The 23,655-nt window shown below is 44.6% G+C and overlaps 1 protein-coding gene across 1 annotated transcript in view; it reads left to right on the top strand.

Annotated features, from left to right (window-relative positions):
- The first annotated feature begins 7,832 nt into the window (after positions 1-7,832).
- Positions 7,833-23,655, top strand: part of Gxylt2 (glucoside xylosyltransferase 2) — a 53,044-nt gene continuing 37,221 nt past the window's right edge. The window contains exon 1 of the mRNA XM_042680136.1: positions 7,833-8,107. Within this exon, the coding sequence (XP_042536070.1) occupies positions 7,833-8,107 (275 nt within the window). The remainder of the gene's footprint in view (positions 8,108-23,655) is intronic.

Genomic DNA, 23,655 nt, shown 5'->3' on the forward strand with positions numbered 1-23,655 from the left:
ATCTGGAGATGGAGGAATGCTTTGTGTTAGAACAATGACAAAAATCTCTTTTCTGAGGAGAAAGTCTGGGATTTGAACCAAGGCTCTGGGATAGAAAGAGCAGGTGAAAAGGGTTTGATCCAGGTCACTTGATCAGACCAGAAGAGTACAGAAATTGTGGCTACTGGACTGGCAGGGAGTCTCTGGTAAATGTGAGGGGTTGTGGATACCACAGGAAAAAATCTGGATAGCTGGGCAAGACTATAAAAACAACGTCAGACAGCAGTCTTCCCCACAGATAAGGAGAGTGAAAAGTGGGTTTGGGGTGGGGTTGCCATCTGATTGGTAGGAGACAGGAATTGTCTAGGCTAAGCCCCCAGTGTTTTTCCATCCAGGAACCCACATCAGCTAGGGAAACAGGGTCACTGTTCCTTGTCTGATCCAGATGGGCTTTCTGCCCCTGGCATCAGAGATAATATGGCATCTATCCCACATGTCTGCGCAGACACAGAGTGGTTAAAGCCAAGTTCTCTGATTTTGTGTTTATAAAGTCCCCTATCAACCTCTCTTCAACCCCCCCCTTTCATAATAAAAATAAAGCAAAACAAAAGCAGCCAAACTGGAAAACTTTTAGTCTCTGAACTTTCACCAAATTCCCCATTAAATCTTTATTTTTTAAAAAACTTTATGGAGGTATAATTTACATTTCATAATATTCACTCCATGTTAAGTGTTTCTCAGTGGTTTTTAGTATCGGGTTATGCAATCATCAACATAACCCAGAACATTTCCATCACTCCAGTGAAAGCGCTCTGCCCATTTATATTTCATCATTGTTCCCTGCACAAGCTGCAGGCTATGCATCAGCTTTGTTTCTTCATATCTACCTTTTCTGCACACTTGTGTGTGTGTGTGTGTGTGTGTGTGTGTGTGTGTGTGTGTGTGTGTGTGTGCTGGTCCTGGAACTTGAAGTCAGGGCCTGGGCACTGTCCCTGAGCTTTTTAGATAAAAGCTGGTGCTATTCTACTTGAGCCACAGCTCCACTTTTAGTTTTTTGGTGCTTAGTCAGAGATTAAGAACTTACGGACTTTCCTGCCCAGGCTGCCTTTGAACATCAATCCTCAGAATTTAGCCTTTTGAGTAACTAGGATTATAGGCATGATTCTTCATTGTCTTCTACTATGACTGCTGAGAAATCTGATTTTTATTCACTTGTAGGTATGCAGGGTTTTCTCTTTCTCTCTCTCCAAATTTTTTTCAGGCTTCTACTTTTTTCTTTACATTCTATTTTTTTTCTTGTTAAATATGTCCAGGTATAGATTTTGTTTATTTTATCCCTCTTGGAACTTGTGATTGTTTTCAATTAAATGATTTGTATCTCTTTAATTTCTATCAAATGCTCAGCCATTTTTACGTTTAACGTTGCCTCCTTTTTAAACCCTTGGTCTTATCTAACTGGAGATATATTAAATCATCTCACTGATTACTGCTATTGAATCATCTCCTAATCTTTAAACTCTTAGTTTGTGTTTGTTGTTGGTGCCTCGATCAAACCCAGGGCCTCACATAAGATAGGCAAGTGCTCTATTATGGTGCTATATCTGAACTTCTTAATTCTTTACATTTCTTTCTTTTAGGGTTACATTTTGAGTAACTTCCTTAAAAACACCTTTCAGTTTTTCTTCCCAGCTAGATTTTCTATGGTATTTGCCCCACAAACTGAGCTCCTAGTCTTTATCATATATTTTAATTTTTAGACCTTATACTTCTTGTTTTTGAATCTTGTGGTTCCTTTCCACAGGCTTATCAATAATATAGTTCCCATTCATTCCCTTATTGATATTCCTTGATATTCCAGACTGGCCTGTCTCAATGTCTGCTATATTTGCAGGTTGCAATTCTTGTTTCTCCTGGTTTATTTCCCCCTGTGCTTTATGGTTTAGACTTACAAAATCAAGTTCCTTGGAATTCTGTCTGTACTAATTCCTAGGAACCTGGTGTATTTGTTTCCAAGGACTGTCATAGCACAACCACAGCTGGGTGGCTCAAATAACAGAAATTCATTCTTGGAGTTAAGGAAGCCAAAAGCCCAATGATAAAATGCAGGCTAGGTCAAGTATCTTCTGAAAGCCTTAAAGAGAACACTCCTGGCCACCTCCAGCTTCTGGTGCTCCAGGGTATTCTTTTACTTGTGGCAGCGTGGTTCCAATCTGCTTCCATCTTCATCTGGCTGCCTTCCATGAGTATGTACTCTCTCCTCTCCTCTCTTTTGCTCTCAGTAAGACACTAGTCATTGGGCCTGTGCTAGGTGCAGAATATTTGAACACATGATGCCCAAACCTGATTTCCAAAATTTGAGGTTCTGGGTAGACATGAATTTTAAAGGTACACAGTTCAACCTATTAGACCTAGAATTAAGTGGTGATTGACCAGTGGAAACCTATTTTTGCTTTTAGTAATTAGAGGAACTACCAACCTGAGAGAGTCTTAATCTATAGTTTGTTTTGACTTCCTGTCCTCCCAGGGCACCCTGGGATGCAAAGCAAGACCCTGTGTCAAAGTAAAAAAGTCTAAAAAAGTTTTAAAAAGTCTTGTTGGTGCCCATTTACAGCCTGCTTAATGATCTTTGTACTAGCTATGTCTTTTAGCTGTTTTCTCCCATCTGTGGTTTGTCTTCCTCGTTCTCTTAACATTGTTTTTCACAGAACAGATGTTTTTCATTTTAATGAAAATCAATGTCTTTCATGGATTGCATGTTTGGTGTTGTAGCTTTTAAAATTGCAGCCTTATCAAAGTCTCTTAGATTTTACCTTGATGTTTTATTGTCTAGAGATTTTTTTCATTTTTGTGTTTTCATTTATAGGTTTATAATCCATTTCTGATTGTGTGTGTGTGTGTGTGTGTGTGTGTGTGCGTGCGCGCGCGGTGCGCACATGTGAGTGCGTGTACACCAGTCCTGGGGTTTGAATTTAAGGACTGAGCAGTATCCCTGAGCTTCTTTTGCTCAAGGTTAACGCTCTACAACTTAAGCCACAGCTCCACTTCTCGCTTTTTTAGTAGTTTATTGGAAATAAGACTCTCATGGATTTCTTGCCTGGGCTGACTTTGAACTACAATCCTCAGACCTCAGCCTCCTAAGTAGCTAGGATCATAGATGTGAGCTACTGTTGCCTTCCTCTGATCCATTTTCAATTAAGTTTTGTGAAGGATATAGTGTCTATAACAAGTTTCTTTTCTTTGCCCTTCTTTTTCTTCTCTCCTTTCCTCCCTTCCCTCCCTCCCTCCCTCCCTCCCTCCCTCTCTCCCCTCCTTCCTTCCTTCCTTCCTTCCATCCTTCCTTCCTTCCTTCCTTCCTTCCTTCCTCTCTCCCTCCCTCCCTCCCTTCCTCCTCTTCCTTTTGTTTTGGTATGTGGGTATTCACACATTTACTGAAAGGACACCTTTGCCAGGGCAATCATGGTATTTATGTGGTTCTAGGCCCTGCGTTCTGTTCCATTGATTTATCTGTCTGTTTTTTCACTGATATCAAAACCAGATTATCTTGATTGTTGAGCTTAAGTCCAGAATCTGGGTGGTATCAATGCTCCAACTTTGCTCTTCTACTTCAGTATTGAGTTCGCTACTCTGGCTACTCTGGGTCTTTGGACTTTCCACACAAACTTTAAATTGGCCTATCCACATGCAGATAGAGTCTTGGTATGTAGAGCAAACTGGCCTGGAACTCTTGGTCGTCCTACCTCAATCTGCAGTGTTGTCTATTTTCACACTTAACTTTGGTGTTCTCTGATCTCCTGAGATACAGGTAGGATCTCAGGTTTAATATCTAGTATTAATTTAAGGCAATTTAAATATTTCTTCTGGTTATCTCTTTTTGATGGTTTAATTATAGTCTGTCATTCTCAGGTATTTCTTTATAGCTTTTTCAGTTTTCTCTTTGCTTTTCCAATTCAAGACTCTTCTGTTGGCATATCTTCAAGCTCAGAAGCTTTCCTCAGTGGTGCTAAGTCTACTAACATTCTTCCTATGTGTTACAGAGGGTTTTATCTCCAGCATTCCTTTTCAGGAGAAGTAGCCTTCTATAATGGCTTCCAGTAATCCCCAACCACTGGTCAACCTGGTGTTAGTCCCTCCTCTTGAGTGTAAGCTGGATTGAACAAATAGAAGGCTGCAAAGTGATGGTGTGTCACTTCTGAGATTAGGTTGTAAAAAAAAAAAAAACCCACAAAAAAACCAAAACAAAACACAACAAAAAATGATTTGCATCTTACTGGTATTGTCTGTTTGGCTCTTCTTATAAGCCTGCCTTGATTGCCTGGGGTAGGGTACTTGGGAAGCCTCTGTCTCACAACCAACCAAGAACTGAGGCCCTCTATCCAATGATTCAAAAGAACTGGATCCTTCCAGCAGCCCTGTGAATGAGTCTCACAGCAGATTCGTCCTCACTCAAGTCTTCAGGTCTGGACCAACACATCTGAAGGCAGCCGTGCAAGAGGGAACTTGTAAAGCAAAAGACTCAGCTAACCTGTGCCAGATTCCTATTCCACAGAAACTGTGAGATGATGTATGTACTATCCTATGACACTAAATTTGGAGTGGCAGATAAGTAATCTAGGAGCTGAAGGAAAGGAAATGATTGCCATCTAATTTCTGGCTTGAGCAACTAGTAGCCATAAGTGTCAAGATTCCAGAGGGAGACATAGATTTGGGAGGCTAGAGGGTAATAAACACACATTTTGCCTATTAGATGGCCAAGTGAGGTGTTAGGTAAGCCATGCTTGCCAGAGTTTGAAACTGCTTTTCCACTGGCATTAGAAGTTATACTTTCCCACCAATCAGAGCAATGAAATCCAAAACCTGGATTAAGGAAGTAAATTGAGGAATCGGTTTGCTTCTGTTTGAGAAAACAGAATCCTCTGTTAGGTTCAGTCTAGCTAGTCCAAGTTCTACTCTAGTATTTCACACAAAACCCTTGGCTACTACTGAGGCTGCCTTTACCTGGGCCTCATGTTATCCTGGTGCATCTGTTCTAAGAAGGGAGTTGGCAAAGCAGATTTGGGGAATTCTTGTTTCATTGAGCCATATTCCAAAATAACAGTGGCATTTCTAAGTCTAAAGGCCTAAGTACCAGGTCTTAGCCTTGCCTAATTGGTCTCCATATTGGCCTTTGGCCTACTCAGGGCAAGTTGTTTTGTTAAAAATTATGTCCAATAGCCTAAGCTCTGTAATAGAATCTGCCAACTACAGTGTTGACCCAAAGCGTCCTTCCCACAATTCCAGATGTTAAGTCTCAGTGGAATGCCCCTCCCTTCCCCCTCCCTCTATGGAGAACCACCAAATTATATCTGCTCATCTGCAACATCTGCTGCCCACATTTCCAGCTTGCATGCATCCTGCTATTTCCTGGATGCCTGACTGACAAGAGGCTCCAGGTTCGTTTGATCCTCACTCTAGAACTTAAAAACTACAAATGTTTCCAAGGACGTAAGCTAAAATGTTAATACAAGAACAAATCAGAATATAATTTGACTTTCATAATGATGTGTAGGGCAACATGGAGTCTGGTAGAAACTCAGGGATGTGTTTTATAACTAGTGTTCTTTGTTCCACAGCTGTACCACAAGAAGAGTTAATAGAGCTCAGGCTGTCAGAGAGAATAATAGGAGAATGTGTTTGAATGGATCAGCTTGTTTCTGGGATGACCTGGAAGAATAGGTAGGAAATTCTGACCTTGAGCTGTCGATTGTGGATGTTACAATCTCTGAAGAATCCATTCTTTGGGTTGTGAAGTAATTACACAAATCTATTTCAAAAAGAAAGTAGACTTTGCACTTAGTATGATACATTTTTTTTCTTTTTTCTCTTACGTAGCCCAGGTTGGGCTCATTTATTATTGTGCTATTTACACACACACACACACACACACACACACACCCTCACTCTCTTTTGTCCCCCCTCTTCCCCACTGGTTCCCATCTTCCAAACAGTTACCCCTTTAGAAATCTATATGTATGGATAATATATATGTATTGATATAAAATATGTTATTATATATAGAAATGAACTTTCTATGGGGCACTTACTGTAAGCCAAGTGGAATGCATTTCCTTGAAAGTATTACTTAATCTGATGTCCACAAATACCACTGTGGCAAGCAGTATTATCCTACCCTTCCCCCTTTTTGGTGCCAGTACTGGGTCTTGAACTCAGGGCCTGGGCTGAATCCCTTAGTGCTTTATTCCTTGAGTCATAGTTCGACTTCCAGCTTTTTGCTGATAAATTGGAGATAAAAGTCTTACAGACTTTCTTGCCTGGGGGTGGATTAGTATTATGATCCTCAGATGGCAGCTTCCTGAGTAGCTAGGATTATAGATGTGAGCCACCCTACCTGGCAGTCTTTTTCATTTTGCAAACAAGGAAATGAAGGCTGAAGGAAGTTCTTCAGTTTGCTGGGGATCACCAGTGAAGCAACAGTGTCAGATTTCAGAGCTAGATTTTGAAATTCATTCTCTAATTTCTTTAGACTACATGACTCTAGAGTGTTTTTAAACAAAAATTACTGGCCATCACTGTATCACTGTATGGAGAGACCTGTCCTGAGCAAACCAGTTAAAGATGTCCCAGCCTGAGTGAATGTGCTCTCCCAAGTATGAAAGTCCCTGATTAAAGAAAATAAATCATGGGGAAAACACATGGAATGGACAGAAGAACGAGTAACTCAGGGCTTGAGGGAATCCTTTACATGTGTGAATGGAATGGGAGGGAGAGAGTGAGTACTCAAGGGATGGGGGATGGAGGTAGGATAATGGATGGATGGATGGATGGAGGATGGATGGAAGATTGGTGACAATGGATGAAAGATGGATGGGTGATGGATGAAGAATGGATAGTGGAGACTGCCTGGCTGGATGATTGATGGAAGATGGAAAGATGGAGGATGAATGGATGGAGGATAATGGATGGATGGAGGATGGATGGATGGATGGTTGATGAAGGATGGATGGAGAATGGATGGAGGATGGACGGAGGATGATGAATGGATAATGGATGGTAGATGGATGGATGGAGGATGGATGGATGACGGATGGATGATGGATGAAAGATGAAGAGATTGAGGATGGATGGATGGATGCATGCATGGTTGATGAAGGATGGATGGAGGATGGACAGAGGATGATGAATGGATAATGGATGGTAGATGGATGGATGGAGGATGGATGGATGACGGATGGATGATGGATGAAAGATGAAGAGATTGAGGATGGATGGATGCATGGTTGATGAAGGATGGATGGAGGATGGACAGAGGATGATGAATGGATAATGGATGGTAGATGGATGGATGGAGGATAGATGGATGACGGATGGGTGATGGATGGAAGATGAACAGATGGAGGATGGATGGATGGCGGATGGAGGATGCAAGATGGGTGGAAGATGAGTGGGTGATGGATGAAGAGCGGATGGATGGAGGATATATGAATGGAAGGACGGATGGAGTGGTTTGAATCTGCACTCCCTGAGGTCCCAGCGCCTCGTGGCCACGGGTGGGCAAGCCAGCCGGGCGGCTACTCCACACAGTACGGTAGAGAGAGCAGCTCCTCCGGGAGGCCCACTCCTCCCCGCCCTCCTCGCGGCTCCCCTCCTTCTTCTCCTCCCACCTCCTCCTCCACCGCCGCCCGGCTGCCGCCCGCCGCGGTCCGAGTCCCGGGCGGGCAGGCGGGCGGGCGCTGGAGGCGGCCCCTGGACTGTGCGCTCGTCGTCCTCCCCCCACCCCCGCCATCGTCTCCCCGCGCGCGCGCCACGATGCGCAGAGGGACCGCGCCACGCGGGGGCCAGCGCCGCCGGCCCGCACCATGAGGCTCCGCAGCAAGGCGGCGGCGCTGCTCCTGCTGGCGCTGGCCGCGCTGCTGCTCGCGCTGCTGTCCCTGCGCCCCGGCCGCGCCGAGACCCGCGAGCGCCCCGCGCCACCCGCGCGTGCCGCGTCCGCCCCGCAGCGCCACCCCGCGCCGGGGTCGGCGTCGGTGCCGGGGCCGGGCGTCCCTGCCCGGGCTCCGAGGAGGCGCCGGCCCCCACGTCCGCGCCCCCGGGCCAGCCGCCGGGGCGCGGCGCGGCTGGAGAAGTTGGCGAGGTGAGTGGTGGCAGCAGCTCCAGGATCCCATCGCCCCCCCCCCCCCCAACCCCAACCCCGATCGCTGCCGAGTTCGGGGGAGGCTGTGTGGGTAGGAGGACCAGACTCCCACCGTGGCGCCCCCCACCCCCGTGGCTCCAAGCGAGGGACGTCTGGGGGGACCGAGGGGAGTCGAGCTGTCAAGGCCGGGTAGCTCGGGCGTTCCTGCACACGCGTGCCCTTTGTTTAAATGTGTCCGAAAGCCGTCGAGAAGCGAGGAGGCTCCGTGTCGTTCTCTCGTCTCGCTCGGACAGTTCACCACCCGCAAACTTCGATCTGAGTTTGGGAAAGTTAAAGAGGTTTTACCCACACTGGCTGCCATTTGGTGAACCTGGAGGGGGGGGGGGGCGCTTAGGGCGGGCGCGCGTGGGACCCCGCGAGGTTGGCATGGACTCTTGTTTGGGAGGAGTGATGCGTGGTCTCGAGGACGAGAGGGCCCCCCTCGGGGGGGGGGGCAGGACTTTCCCTAGAATCTTCTGAGCTGCCCAGCTGGTGGCTCAAAAGAGTCCAAACGAGGAAAACGTGTTGATCTTTGATATTGTGCGGAGATTCTCTCTGCCTGACACCAGGTGCCTCTCCAGCCCAGCGTTTTTATCTTTGTCTCCCCCATCCCCTTCCCCACCGCCCCACCCCGTGGCTGGAGTACCCGCAGGTTGGGGCGGGGGGAGGGGGGTTGAGGTGATCTCCTTTGTGGTGGGGAGCTTTTCTTAACAGTCCCTTTGGTCTTGTAGTGGGGTCTGTTTCCTCTGCGCTTTCAAAGCTGTTGCTGAGGGCTCTAGCAATGTCTGCGTGTGCTCAGCTCCCTCCTTACTTGAAACGAGTAAAGAATTCTTTTTTGACCATAATGACTAAGTCTGTGTTGGCGCTTTTACTGCAGCAAAGAGAAGAGACACGAAACCTTAAGAAGAAATTGAGCTGTGTCAGCTTTTACTTCTCTTCTGCCCAGATGGGTGCTGGCAAGTTAGAGGGAGAAAAGAAAAGCCCCACCGTTTAAGAATTAAGCTTTTAAGTATTTACAACGCTTATGAACATATCCGTTCTGCAGTAGGATGGATAGGATCTCCCTCTCCCCCCCCCCACACACCCCCATACTGTTCTTCTTGTAATAGATTCTATCAGGACTTAACTGCCAGGTGACTGTGGCATGTAAATTTGATGGGACAACCTCTAAAATAATAACAAGTAAGGTCACCAAACACAGCTTACCAGCACTAACAGCAGTAGGTAACAATCATTGCAGTTCACCTTTACTTTATATGTAGAACAAATGCACACTACAACCCTTTGAAAGTAGTTCTCAAGCCTCCTAAAGTGGGCCAGCTACCCATCATCTGAAAACGTAGCAAATACAGGTTCCCAGGTTCTGCCCACTCCATTGGCTCAGAAACCCTGGGCGTGGGGCCAGCAGTCTGTGTTTTTGCACTCCCCACCCCCACCCCTTTGTTCTGCATACACATTCAAGTTGGAGAAGCTGCTCTGTGAGAGCAGTATTACTATTCTCCCCATTTTACAGATGAGGAAACTACTCTGGAAGGCTTAGCAATATATCTCGGCTTCACTAGGAAGAGGGGAGATGACAACCCAACTGCATGGTCCCAGGTGACTCTTGCCCATGCTGCTGATGTCATAGAGTGGTCTTGCTTGGGGATCAGAATGACATTGAGATTTTTTCCCAAAGAAACGTTGTAGAATTTTGGAGCTGCCTGGTTCTCTGAGGTGCTGGGAACATTGGGGCAGCACCTCCTTGTCTCTATCTGAGCAAATTGGCTGTGACTAGGAGGGGATCATGAGTGGAATCCAAATGGATGCTTTAGAGAAGGTATATTTCCACAGGCAACCGAGCCCCTGAAAGCCATTTTTCTTCTGAACATATCTCTTAGATGATCGTGGAAACCGTATCCAATACCAAAGGAATAAAGAACAAAATTTACAAACTGGGGAAAGAATTACACACACACACACACACACACACACACACACACACACACACAGAGCCACAGGAAGTCTCAGGCCCAAATGCATAAACGACTGACATTTCCTGGGACTTATTTATGCTTTCTGTTGCTACCTCCACAGCAATGGGCAGCAGATGGTCATGAAGCAGAAAGAGACCAGGAGGAAAGATCGCTGCATGGGCTCCTTTATGGCTTTCTTAATTCTGCCTGGGCTAAATTTTTGTGGTTTAGGAGGAATTTCATTTAGGGAGGGGAAAAAAAAAGCCTCATGGCTTCAGAAAACCAGTACTTTCATCTCTTTATGTGGCCAGGGTCCAGAAGAGATGGAGGCTACGGGATCTCATTTCTCCCTCTTTGGGAGGGTCAGACTTGTGTCTGTAGCCTGCAGAAAGCTTGGAGTTGGATGGGGAACAAACCACCACCTGCTGACCACTCACACATAGCCTGGGCTGGCTGGCCTCTCCAGGGTCCCGCTCAAAGTGAAGTTCTGCCACGTCAATGCAGAAAGCATAGCTCTCGCTTTCTACAGCTTGTTTTCATTTGGGAGAAGTTTCCAAGGACTTGCCTACTGAGCAGGCAGACCCTACAATTTTCAAACTAGTCATTTGTATTCAATCTGTCCTGTGGCAGCCTCATTCCTTCCGTAAGGAGCAAAGTTTTAGGTGAAGGGTAGAGATCTGAAAATGGACACCATCTTGGAAGTAGTGACCCTAGTATAGAAGAGAAATTAAATCCTTCATCTCACTTGGCTTTTTGGTGAGTTATACCTGGCTAACTTCCAAAAAAGAATTTTAGATGCCTTAAAACAGTAAAAGCCACAAATATAATAAGGCTATTGAAATAGTTATATAAAGAAAAGTCATACAGAGGAGGAAGAAATTAAGTACTATTTGCCACCATTACCAGGATGATTAAATGTTTAAATTTAGCTGTAAGCTTCCTGGCAGCCATGTCAAAAGAGAACCCATGATAGGCTACCTCAAATGTTAATTGAGAGATTCATTTTTAAAAAATTTTTCAGAAATGAAATTTTGAAATGGGAATTTTACTTGGTAATAGATTTTAGAAGATCATCTTTCCATCTTGTTTCTGAAAAACTCCTCCTTGTGTCTATATGTAGAAAAGGAAGTTTAATGTCATGCTATCAGCCCAATTCTTTAAATATGGCACCTGGAATCTAGCAAATAGGGGTCTGGTTCCAAGTCATTTCACCTTATTTTCTTCATCTGTCAAATGGGCAGATAAATTCAGCTCTGACATGCAGTGATCCTGGGGAGATGGGTGGGGAGGGATGATCAAGTTTCATAACAAGATCACAGTCCCTTTTGCTATCAGATTCCTGCAGAGCCATCTCCTCATTTATTGGCTCTAACCCCCACTTTCCTGACTACTCAACCCTCTCCCAAACTTTAATCTTTTCCTCTGTGTCGGCCTGGATACTGTGGTTTTTCTCTTAAAATGTGGTTTCTGAGGAGGCCCCGTAGGAGTCACTTGTCACTCACTATAGGACAGCGTTGTGCAGCAAATATTGATGGCTCATATACTCTGCTAGGTGCTCAGTCCATCCAGCAGTGAATGCATTTGCTGCCTTCCTGGAATTTGGGCAGGGAAGACGACACAGAAAGAAATTGCACTTGGCACCTTCCCCAGCTGCTCCAGTGAGAGGAAGGGTGCATCTTTGATCATCAACAGAAACCATTTCCTGCAATTCCCTTTGGTCTTAGAGATAAGTCTTCTCAGAGGGTTCTAGCCTGAGCAAAGAGATGATTTTATATAGCAGAATGCTAAGTTTGTGGCCATCCTGTAGTTATCTGATAGCCTCAGAGGACAGTCAAGGTCTCTAGGTGGGTTTTTTTGCTTTTTTTCAGTACTGGGATTTCGATTCCTGGGATTTGAGCTCATGGCCCTGTACTTGTTAGACAGCTGCTCTACTACATGAACCATAATTTGCTTTTGTTTTTAGATAATATCATCCATTTGTTTTAGATAGTATCATCCATTTTCCTCAGGGGCTGACTTTGCACTATGATCATCCTACCTCTGCCTCCTGGGTAGCTGGAATTTCAGGAGTGTATCACTCTGCGCTGGATGAGATCTCTAGATCTTGATCAAGATTTTGATCTTTATCTAAGTCTCTACTCTAGATCTCTATCATGTTTTGTAGTTTTCACTTGGTTTTATTCACAACTCATTTTTTTTTTCATGGTCCTTGACTCTCCTACGACCACCCTACCAGAAGCTCTGTTAGTTCTGTTTTGAAATATACCCTCCAGCCCACCATTTATTCCGCTTTCCTTGTTACTACTGAGTTGCTAGCTCATTTCCTACTTGGACCATTGTAGTAGTCTACTTTCCTTCCCCCTTTCCCCCCAGTTTCCAAACAGCCACAGATGTAATCTTTAACAGATATACCAGAGAAGGTCACTTTTCTGGGTAAAGCCCTCCAGTGACTGTCTTCCCATGACAGTAAAAGTCAAGTTCTCCATGTGGTCTTTGAGCTCTGCCTCATCTCAGCCCAAGCAGGCCTCTTATCTAGCTATCTACAAAACAGGACCCTTCCCCCCATTCTCTACTACCTTGCTCTGCTTGGTGTTGGGCTTTTTTAAAATGGCCTTTATCGTTAGCATTAATTAATATTCTATTTTATTTACCCCTTCCTTTCTTGTGCAGGCTGGTGGCTCATTAACCACCCTATCACCAACAGTAGAGTTGCCTCAGCAAAGGGACTTAGTAGGTCATTTTTGAATAAACTAATGAAGGCATTTTGTCTTAGTGCTATGCTGACTGTATTGTTATATATTATTTAATGATATCCAAACAATCTTATATTCCTTAGAATAGTGGAGATGCTGAAAGAGGATGATATTTTTTCCTCTTAATAATTATTTTTTAGAATGGAGTTACAGAAAAGTTGAGAAAGTATGAAGATTGCTACATATCTGGCTTGCTTTGTAATTAAAATCTTCTATCCCTATGATAGACTTATGGCAATTGGGGAACTCATACAGATACATTGCTTTAATCTTTCTTGACATTTCCTTAGTTCCACCAAATATACCCCATTCAGGAGTCCATGTGACAGTTAGTTAGCACTGTCTTTTTAATCTCCTCTGGGCTATGGTGGTTTCTCAAACTGTTTCAGAAGACTGGCAGATTTTTCCCTCCATTTTCCTCCCTTTTGGCTGTCCTGGAGTTTAAATTTAGGGCTTTGCACTTGCCAGGCAGGGTGCTCTACCTCTGAGCCACACCTCCAACTCTTTCTTGCACTAGTTATTTTTGAGGTAGGGTCCTTCTTGCCTGGACATGTATCTGGACCAAGATACCCCTATTTTAGGCCACCTGTCATAGCTGGATGACAGGGGCACACCACTGTGCCCAGCTCTTAGTTCAGAAGAGAGTCTCAGAAAACTTTCTCTCCAGGTTGGCCTCCAACCTCAATCCTATCTCAGCTGCCTAAGAAGCTAGGATTACAGTCATGAGCCATTGGTGACTGGATCCATTGGCTTTTAAAATTTGTGTGTATTTAAGGATCTGGACAGTTTTAAAGACAGTCAGTTATCTTGGAGGGTACCTTGCTATTGGAACGTGTCTGGTGTTTTACTTATGATAATACAGGAATTACAGATTCAAGAGGAAAGCCACAGAAGTAAAGTGGCATTTCCCACCTGTCATTTCACATGTCTATACTGTCAACATGACTTATGACAGCTAATACCAGCCCTGGTGATGTGAGGGAAGCTGTGCATGTCAGGTTTCTGCACTCGTCAGGGACTCCTTTCTACCTTCACAGCACTAGGGATAGCCTCACCTAAGGAGTGGGGGCTTCAGCTCCACCCCCTCAAGGGATGACTGTGTACATAAATTATTTGAGATTCTTGAGCATGGGAGATTTGTTTCTGTCAGGATGGCTGCATCCATCACCACTTGGATGGTCTAGCTTCCTTTTCTTGCTTTGATTTCCCAGGAGCCCTAGCAGTAGTTTACCCCCATCACATTGTCTTCAGTTTAAATGTCTACAATTTAGGGAAGGAAGCAGGAAGGACTAGAAGGTTATGATCAGATCAACTAATTACCTCAAACAAAGCAAGACCTACTCTGGAATGAGGCTTGAGCCCAGACCCACCCAGATCACCTAGGGGAATGTATGTGGTAGATTTTGTGGTTAGTTCTTGAACTCTATTTCCTTTTTGTTCCCCAGTGCTTATGTGAGCCACATCCCAAGGGACAGTCTAGGCCCATGAGAATAATCTATCACTTTCCCAGTGTAAGTTTTGTGTATCCAGGACTAAGAGCAGAGACTACCCTCCTCCATATCCAGCAACAGTTATTGGTGCACAGGTGTCACATGCTAGGCTGGGTTATTCAGCCAGGAGAGAGAGAGAGAGAAGATTTATTTTACACTGTTGGACAGACAACTCTTCTAGGAATATCCAAGGTAAGAGCCTAGCTGCTACTAGGGTTCCAAGGGAGCTAGCTTTAGGAGGAAGGCCTCACATTGGGCAAGTTGTAGAGAAAGAGTTCATACCCCAGTACTACCAAAGAAAGAAAAAGAAAGTAGAGGAATTCTGTATTTCTCCTGAAGAATTCCCAGTCCTTGGTTTATTTCAGACTGAAATTCTGTTCCTGAAAAGTTCTCCTGACAAAAGAAACTTCTTGATCATTTTATTGGGAGTCTCCAATTCTATTCCAGCCAAGAGTGGCTTTGATGTATTTAACATATTTAAAGATTATTTGGTGTGACTTATCCATGCTTTTCCCATCCCATCCCATGAAGGACTGCAATCTTCTAGTAGAAGTTCAAGTTGCACAGTTCAGAATCCACATTTACATAAGTGAAACATGTTAGAGAACATAACTCCAAATATGACTTTCATTACGGGTGGAGATACTAAGGCTTGAAGGGATTGAGTAATAACATGCACATCACCCCTGGCACAAGCTAGCTCAAAGAATGCCACTCACCAGATGGAGGACTGTTCGGGGTACTGTTACTGCCTACCCTGCCTTGGTAGTTACTGAACTGTAACTAGAGCCACATGACTAGCTGTGTGACTCTGAATAAATCAATCCTCAGCAAATCTTGGCTTTCCCTAAGTTCCGTGGTGAGATTGTGCAGGCAAAATGCTGGCACAATCCAAGGCACCAGAATTCCTTAGCAAATGGGTAGGAGGGGCAGGGGGAGTCTGAGGTCTCCAGGAAGCTGAGACTTGGCTTCCAAGTATGATGGATGGATAGCAGGTCCAGCCTCTTGGTCCTCATTACAAGGATGGAGGGGAGGAGGAAGGTGGGATCCTTGACTCTGCCTCTTAGTGAGTTAGACTGTCATTCTGGAGAGCTCCAGACCTGCTGTCCTGGCCAACTGGAGCCCTGATGTCTGCCTCAGGACACAGACTTGGACATTTTCCATCTTAGAAAAGCAGAGGAGCCCAAGAAAACTCCTCTGGTGATGTCAGAGGACACAGCTCTTTGGGAACATGTGTTTAACTTTGTTCTCATTCTTAAATTTTTTTTTGGGGGGGGGGGGTTGGTACCAGTACTAGATCTTAAATGCAAGGCCTAGGTGCTGTCCCTGAGCTATTTCACTCAAGGATCTACCACTTTAGTCAGAACTCCACTTCTGGCTTTTTACTAGCTAGTGAGAGGTAAGAGTCTCATGAACTTTCCTGCCCTGGCTGGCTTTGAACCAGGATGCTCAGATCTCAGCCTTATGAATAACTAGAACAGGTATGAGCCACAAGTGCCCAGCTATTTTTCTATATTTCTTCCTCCCAGTTGTGTGAGAATTTTAAGGTCTCCATTCATCATTGACCCTGAAGTCACAAGACTTAACATTCAAGTAGCAGATTTTTATCCCCTAGGGTGAATGGGTTCATGGAAATTGTGATTGAACACTTGGATCTTGATAGTAGTAAGTTGGAGAGTGTGAATTCTGCAAATAACATGCACTTTTGCTGGGCTGCCTCCTAGCTGGATTTGGTATGGATGTACCATACTGAGGGAAAAGTGAAGGCAAAGGGTAAATTTCAAGTTTATATTTTAAAATAATGAGAAGCATTGTCCAAAAAGAAATGAACTCATTACCTGACTTATATAACTGTAACCCTTCTGTATATCACCTTTATAACAACAATAAAAGAATAAAAGAAAAATCAAAAATTAAAAAAAGGAACAAGGAGAAGGGCTGAGAAAGGCAAGTCAGTGCTAGAGCCTGAGGCCATGGATTCAATCCCTACCTAGCATAATGAAAAGCAAGTAATAACAATGAGGATAATGTACAGTTGATGATAACTTAAGATATGATGGGCCCCGTGTTGAGCGATTTATTACATCGCAATAGGTAGGCATGTTATTGGGTAGGCAGAGCTTTTCCAGTGATAGAACCCAGCTCATGAGTTTGTCTCAGGCACAAAAGAAAAAGTGCTGGCTCATACAGCTGGAGCATGTGAAGGAGAGTCCAGCCTCCCTGTGTCCCCAGTAACCTCCTCAAGAAGTCGCCGTGCTGCCCTTGTTGGCTTGTCTTCTGGGCTTCCCCATAGCCTACCTGGGAATGTACCGTCAGATGGGGAAATGGGACGGGGGTGAGTCTCCAAACCTCATCGACTCAGGACACAGGAAAAGCTGAGAAAAGTGAGCTGCTCATCCTAGAAATGGATAGAACAAAGATGGAGAACAGTAGACACCCACTATAAAAATCAATATGTGCGTAGTGCGGATAAGGAAATTGAAGGCAAGGGATGATTATTAAAAGTATTTGCCCAGCATGGGGCAGCCACATGATTGCCTCAGAAATTGAAACCAAGCCTAACCTCTGTGTTTCCACCAAGCAAACTTTCGACATGAGGGAACAAATCTCAAAATCAGAACCATTTGGTCACTTTCTAGCAAAGATATATACCAGTCATACAATCTGCAAAATAACTGCAAGTGTGTAAATGTTGACTAGCGTGAGCTAGCGCTTGGGATGAGGGGTGTTATTGGAAGGGACCAGTTTTCCTCTTTTGTTGGTAACGCCCATAGGTTCCACTTCAGGAAATGAGATAAAATATATAATGCTCATCCGATTCTTCTCCCTGTGTGTCAACAGTCATTTGGGTCATTTTTAAAATCTTACTAACATTTTAATTTGGAAAGGAAGGGAGAGAGGGAGAAATCGAGTCTCATCCATTCAGGAACAATCATAAAGAAAATACTGAAACTGAGAATTCGTTCAAGATCCATCACGGAATTGTGGAGCGGGGAGAATGACATCGAAGTGAACGCTGGAGGCATGAGGTGTGCATTGTGTCCTTCCTGCACAAGGGAACCCAGAAAGGTTGTGAGTGGAGGCTTCGACTCTACTCTGTGCCAGGAACCCCTGCTGCGACTGCCATCTGCCCAGAGAGGGCTCCCCTTCTAACTCACTTGTGTCTAGTTCCACATACAGCACGATGAAGACAAGTGTGGCTTCTGGGAAATCACCTCAGAGTGTTGCCTGGTTTGGAAATGTCATTGTAGATACAAAGAGATAGGCCCTAGAAGAGAGGGCTTGAAATTACACTAGACTTAGTGTCAGCCCCAAATCTGATGACTCGTGTTCTTAGAAAAGAAGGAGAGGACAGAAGAGATGCATGGATTGTGTGTGGGGCTTATGTCTGTAAAGCCAACAATGGGGAGGCAGAGGCAGGATGCTTGGGAGTTCAAAGTCAGCCTAGCAAGACAGAAAGGAAAGAAGGAAGGAAGGAAGGAAGGAAGGAAGGAAGGAAGGAAGGAAGGAAGGAAGGAAGGAAGGAAGGAAGGAAGGAAGGAAGGAAGGGAGGGAGGGAGGGAAAGAGGGAGGGAGGGAGGGAAGAAAGAAAGAGAAAGAAAGAAGAAAAGAAAAAGGAGAGAGGGGTAGGGGAGCGATGTCTAAAATCAATGTCTAAAATCAAATACATGCACACAGTCACCAACTCCAGATATCAAACACCTACTAGACTTTGTTTAGGAACACAGCCATGTTTCATGAACCAAATTAAGTATGTACTATTAATAACTAAATGCATTTATCCAACGGTTTTATTAAGGCCCCATGGCAGGTTTTTGGACCGCTGTTCACATCATTCATATGATTCCAGGACTTGGAGGCCAGCCTCAGCTTTTCTGTCTTGAAAGATTAATGCTACTTGATTTAACTTCAAACCAAGGGTCATTAAAAGTGATTTAAGAGTTAGCAGAGTCCTTAGTGTCATGTCTTGGTTGCAAGGGAAGGGTCTAATCAGAGCTTCAACTGAGAAGTTTTTGTCAATTGATTCATGCCTTCCATAACCCGTGGCTAGCAAAGAGGCTCATGGGAAGCTGTGGCAGCCAGTCCCCATGAGGACATAATTACCCATCACGGTTCTCCTTTAGGAACTGTACTAGGGGATCTCTCTTTCTTCAGCTGTCATCTAGCCTCATTAGTTCCTTCCTCCATGCTAAATTAGCCAAATGGTCTCCACCAGAGAGGGTAGCTCCATGAATCTAATCTTCTCTAATAGGAGCACATTCCACGTGTGTGTGTGTGTGTGTGTGTGTGTGTGTGTGTGTGCGCGCACGCGCGCGCGCACTGAGACTTGAACTCAGGTCCTTGTACTCTCACTTGGCTTTTTCACTCCAAGCTGGCACTCTACCACACCAGTCACAATTCCCCTTCTGGCTTTCTGCTGGCTAATTGAAGATAAGAGTCTCTCAGATTTGTCTTCCTTGGCTGGCTTTGAACTGTGATCCTCAGATTTTGGCTTTCTGAGTAGTTAGGATTATAGGCGGTAGTCACTGATGCCTGACAATATCATAACATTTGTCTTCTACTGATTTTCCCCTGCTATGTCTGGGATTCCTTCCCTAAGTAACAGTAGTCGTAAGTACTGTAAGTACCCACCAGCCTGCACTGCTAGTTCCTGGCACAGCCTCAGATTCCCCTGAGTTTATATACAGCCTGTTAGTTCAGGAGATGAGCTGGTAGGAGGCAACAGAAAGAGAGGGTCTGAGAAGAACCAATTATTCACTTTAATAATTCAGTGGGTTTTGCAGTAATAGGCTACAAAGTAAATAGCACTACACATAAATGCTGTATTCCATTATTTATCCACTCCAGAAATGGAAGCTTAATTAAGTCACACGCTTGAGACTTTCAAGCAATTAAAGAAGCCGCTTGTCTCAAGAAGCGTGGAGGGAAGTGTGTGAGATTCGCCTCCTGCTAAGCCTCCTCTGGGAGGCTGAGCTTCAAAGGCCTGGGGCCTGGACAGTGGGGCCTGGACAGTCATGACCACATCACCCTGATTCTTGTCATATTCTTATACTATCATTGCCTGATTTATATTTTATGTTAGAAGAATTATATTATAAACATAAGTGCACTATTTCCTTACTGAATAGCCGCAATGTTTGAATTACAATCTTGTGTTTTTTTGCCTGTACCAACATTTTTTTTTGTCAGTCGTGGGGCTTGAACTCTGGGCTTAGGCACTGTCCCTCAGCTCTTCAGCTCAAGGCGAGCGCTCTACTGCTTGAGCCACAGTGCCACTTCTAGTTTTCTAGTATTTTATTGGAGATAAGAGTCTCACAGTCTTTCCTGCCCAGGCTGGTTTTGTACTATGATCCTCAGATCTCAGCCTCCTGAGTAGGTAGAATTACAGGTGTGAGCCACCGGTGCCCAGCTCTGTACCAACATTTGAATTCAGGGCCTCACTCTTTCTTGGCTGGTGCTCTATCCTTTGAGTCATGCCTTCAGCCTAACATTTTGCTATTATTTGGGGGATGAAGTCTCATGGACTTTTCTGCCCAGGTTTGACTTCAAACTATGATGTTCTGGTTCTCCGCCTCCTGAGTAACTTGGATTAGAGGGGTGAGCCTCTAATTACAATGCCTTTTAAAAATATGGAATTCCAAGATTTTTAATTTTTTGGAGAGTTGTGCCATCAGCACCACTATCTAACTTCATCATTTTGCACACTTTCTCATGACTGCTGCTATTTTTGTCTCCGTGGCTTTTCTTTCTATACGTTTCAGAAGGTGGAATAATAAACTACATGGCCTTTTACATTTTCACAAGGTTCACAAATTTGCTGTTCTCCAATGTAGCACGTCATGACTTCCTTCCCTTTTAAAAAATATAATTTTGCTGTGATTAAAGTGCTGTGCAGAGGGGTGACCATTTCCTAAGTCAGTTAATGAGTACATTTGTTTATTTCCCCCAGTTTCCCCTTCTCATCCCTGCCTACAAGTTGCATAGTTCATTTTCTACATAGTGTCTATGCCTGTATTATTTGGTTATTCTTCCTCCCTCCATTTATGTGCTCCCCCATTTGCTCCTCCAAAAGAAAGAAAAAAAGGAATAGAGAAAACTAACAAAAGCCTAAAAGTTAAACACCACCACCATTACCACAACAACCATAAAATCCTGTGCTTCCATTCCCTGGTTCCTTTTTATTGCCAAATAATATTTCATTTTTGGATATACCACATTTTATTTATCCATTCACCAGTTGAAGAATGTTATGAGGATTATGGATGATGTCGACAGGAACGTTTGTGTACAAGATTTCATATGGACATATGTGTTCAATTCTCATATGTAGCTAGGAGGAGAATTTCTGGGTCAGATTTAAGTATTTTTAGGAGCTGTCGGACAGTTTTCCAAGGTGGTGGCACTACCTTATAATCCCATCAGTAGGGTCTGAAATTCCTAGCTTCACTTTGTCTTCAGTTCATTGTTTGTTTCTACAGTGCTGAGAATTGAACCTAGAGCTTTGCATGTGATCAGCAAATGTTCTATCTCTGAGCTACCTTCACAGCCCCAAGGTTTTTGAGAGAGGATGTCTCTGCGAAGCCCAAGCTGGCCTTGAACTTTCAGCCCTCCTGTCTCCACTTCCCATATTCTTCCTTCCTTTCTCTCTCTCCTTCCTTTCCTCTCTCTCTCTCTCTCTCTCTTTCTTTCTTTCTCTTTTTTACTTTCTCTTTTTCTTTGTTTCTCTTTGTTTTTCTCTCTCTGTCTCTCTCTCTCTTCTGGACACTAAACTTGGAGCAAGCACTGTTCCATTTGAGCCTGGTCCCTGGCCTTTTTGCTTTTAGTTTGTAGTTTATTTTGCAGATAGGATCTCACAATTTTGCTCAGGCTAGCCTAGAAAATGATCCTATCTTTACCTCCCTCCCCATAGGTGAGATTGCATACGAGCACAACCGTACTTTCTTCATTTACTTTAAACAACAACAAGAACAACAAAAAAACTTTGCCAGAGCCTGAAATGGTCTGTCACAACACAAACAGAAGGTAATTGACAAACACAGAAAACAAAAAGTAGTGTGCATTTCTAACTGGGTCCCGATCCGCTTGCCTGCTGGGGTCCTGTCCTTGCGCTCTGCTGTCTCTTTGACTATAGGATCAGGCAGAGTTAGAAAGTTTGGAGACATCTCAGCACCAAGTTGAGACATTCTCATTGAGGATGCTGGAGAACTAAACACGAAGTAAGTTTCTCACCTTTTGCAAGTTGGTGTTGTTGATGCAGGTATTCCTGCCTTCACCTCCTTGGAATGCATAGAACAGGGAGGCTGAACTTCAGGCCAGCCCATTTCATACTGTTTTCACCAGGATCAACTCTGATCCACTCATGGTGGGGAGGAGCCAGGTGGATGCTACGTCCTTTCCTGCCCACAGGCCCCTAGGCATGGGAGACCCAATGGAAACACGGTGTTTTCCTGAGCAGCCAGGACACAGCAGGAGGAGGGGGCCACTGAGCAATGAGGCTGAGGAGGTGCTCCTGAGGACTGGGAAGAGACCCGAGGTGAGGACTCCAAGAAGCAGTTTGTTAGGGTCTGCACAAGGCAAGAGCATCAGCCCCTCCGTGGGCGGAGCTCTGCCTCTTGACAAACGGTGAGGTAGATGTAGATTCTCTGGCAGACAATCCGCTGCCCGCCCTCCATGGCTTCTGCTGTTTCACCCCCCACACAGCTGGAGATGGGATGAGGAGGGATTGTGATGGTGGTCGTGTCCAACAGGCCAGGGTGGATTCTGTGTGTGTGTGTGTGTGTGTGTGTGTGTGTGTAAGAATGGACCACATGACCGACAGAGGATGAGGAACTTAGTTTTAGGACCTATTAGGACTCTGGTTTGGTTGCTGAATTGTAAGTTTGTTTTAAGCTAGCTTAAACCAAAGATAATTCATTTCTTGGCTGAACAACTACACTGTAGGGGTCAGGTGTGGCTGAATCTAGGTAATGTCACCTAACTGAGCTTCTTATTTCCTGCTGAGCTGTTGATTCCCATTCGGATTCTGCCAATTTGCTAGCCAAGATGGTACCGTCTTAGCAGAGTCTTTAAAGGCTTGTGACTAAAGTTGTCCATTCCTATTCCCTTTTGGCCCACAAGAACATAGTTGCCACCCTTCCCTGCCCAAACTCAGGGATTCCAGGGTTATGAAGTCCCAGGCTCCTGGACTAGACTTCCCAGTCCTGGCTCAGCCCCAGGTGATATTTGAGAGCTGCTGAGTGGAGTGTGTTGTCAGTAGGAGCTGGTGAAAGGCACACCATTCCAACACCCCTCAGCTTTATCCTTCACGTGACCCTGCAACACCAGTGCTCATTCCCAGGAGCCCAAAGTGTATGTAATCAGAGAGAGAAGAGAGTGGAGCCCACAAAGGCCTCATTGAATCCCTGGCACGGACACATACCTGCCACCAGCTGAGGCTGGCTTTTCCTTTCCTGTTTCAGAACTTGTCAGCAGGCATCATGAAGGATTGCATTGGCAGGCAGGTCCCTGCTTTTCTGTACCCTACAGATCCATACCACTGGAGCAAGCCTAGGAAGGAGTGGCCTGCTGTGCTGCAGTGTGTGTGTGTGTGTGTGTGTGTGTGTGTGTGTGTGTGTGTGTGTGTGTGTGTGTTGTGTGTGCATGTGCACGTGTGCTTTCTCTTATTTTGGTGCTGGGGGTGGAACTCAGGTGGTTACCTATATTAGATTAGCTAGGCGTAGCTCTATATCCATTGGGATATATATCCAGCTTATGAGCTTCTTGAAAATGATATAAACATTTGTTCAACAATTTGGGCATCACTGGAACTAAAACATATAATTAAAAAAATGTTTTCTGAGCTATGTGCTGGTGGCTCACACCTGTAATCCTAGCTACTCAGGAGGCAGAGATCTGAGGATCACAGTTCAAAGCCAGCCTGGGCAGAAAAATCTGTGAGACTCTTATCTCCAATTAACCACCAGAAAACCAGAAGTGGCACTGTGGCTGAAAGTGGTAGAACACTAACCTTGAGCAAAAGAGCTCAGGGACAGTACCCAGGCCCTAAATTCAAGCCCCATGACTGACAAGAAAAAAAAAAAAGGTTTTTTCGTGGCCCACTCAACTTGAATACAGTTTTGAGTCCCTAGAAGTAATTACCATTTTGTATTGTGTGATTTTTATTCTTGTGTATAATACTTTTACTAAATATGTCTACAAATAAATTGTGTTCTTTGTCTTTTATTTTCTTTCTCTTCCTTCCTTCTTTCTCTCTCTCTCTCCTTCTTCTCACAGCTGGCCCTCTACCACTTGAACCATGACTCCACTTCCAG

Source organism: Dipodomys spectabilis, unplaced genomic scaffold (genome assembly GCF_019054845.1).
Source record: "Dipodomys spectabilis isolate Male_0828 unplaced genomic scaffold, ASM1905484v1 ptg000054l, whole genome shotgun sequence".
Classification (NCBI taxonomy): domain Eukaryota; kingdom Metazoa; phylum Chordata; class Mammalia; order Rodentia; family Heteromyidae; genus Dipodomys; species Dipodomys spectabilis.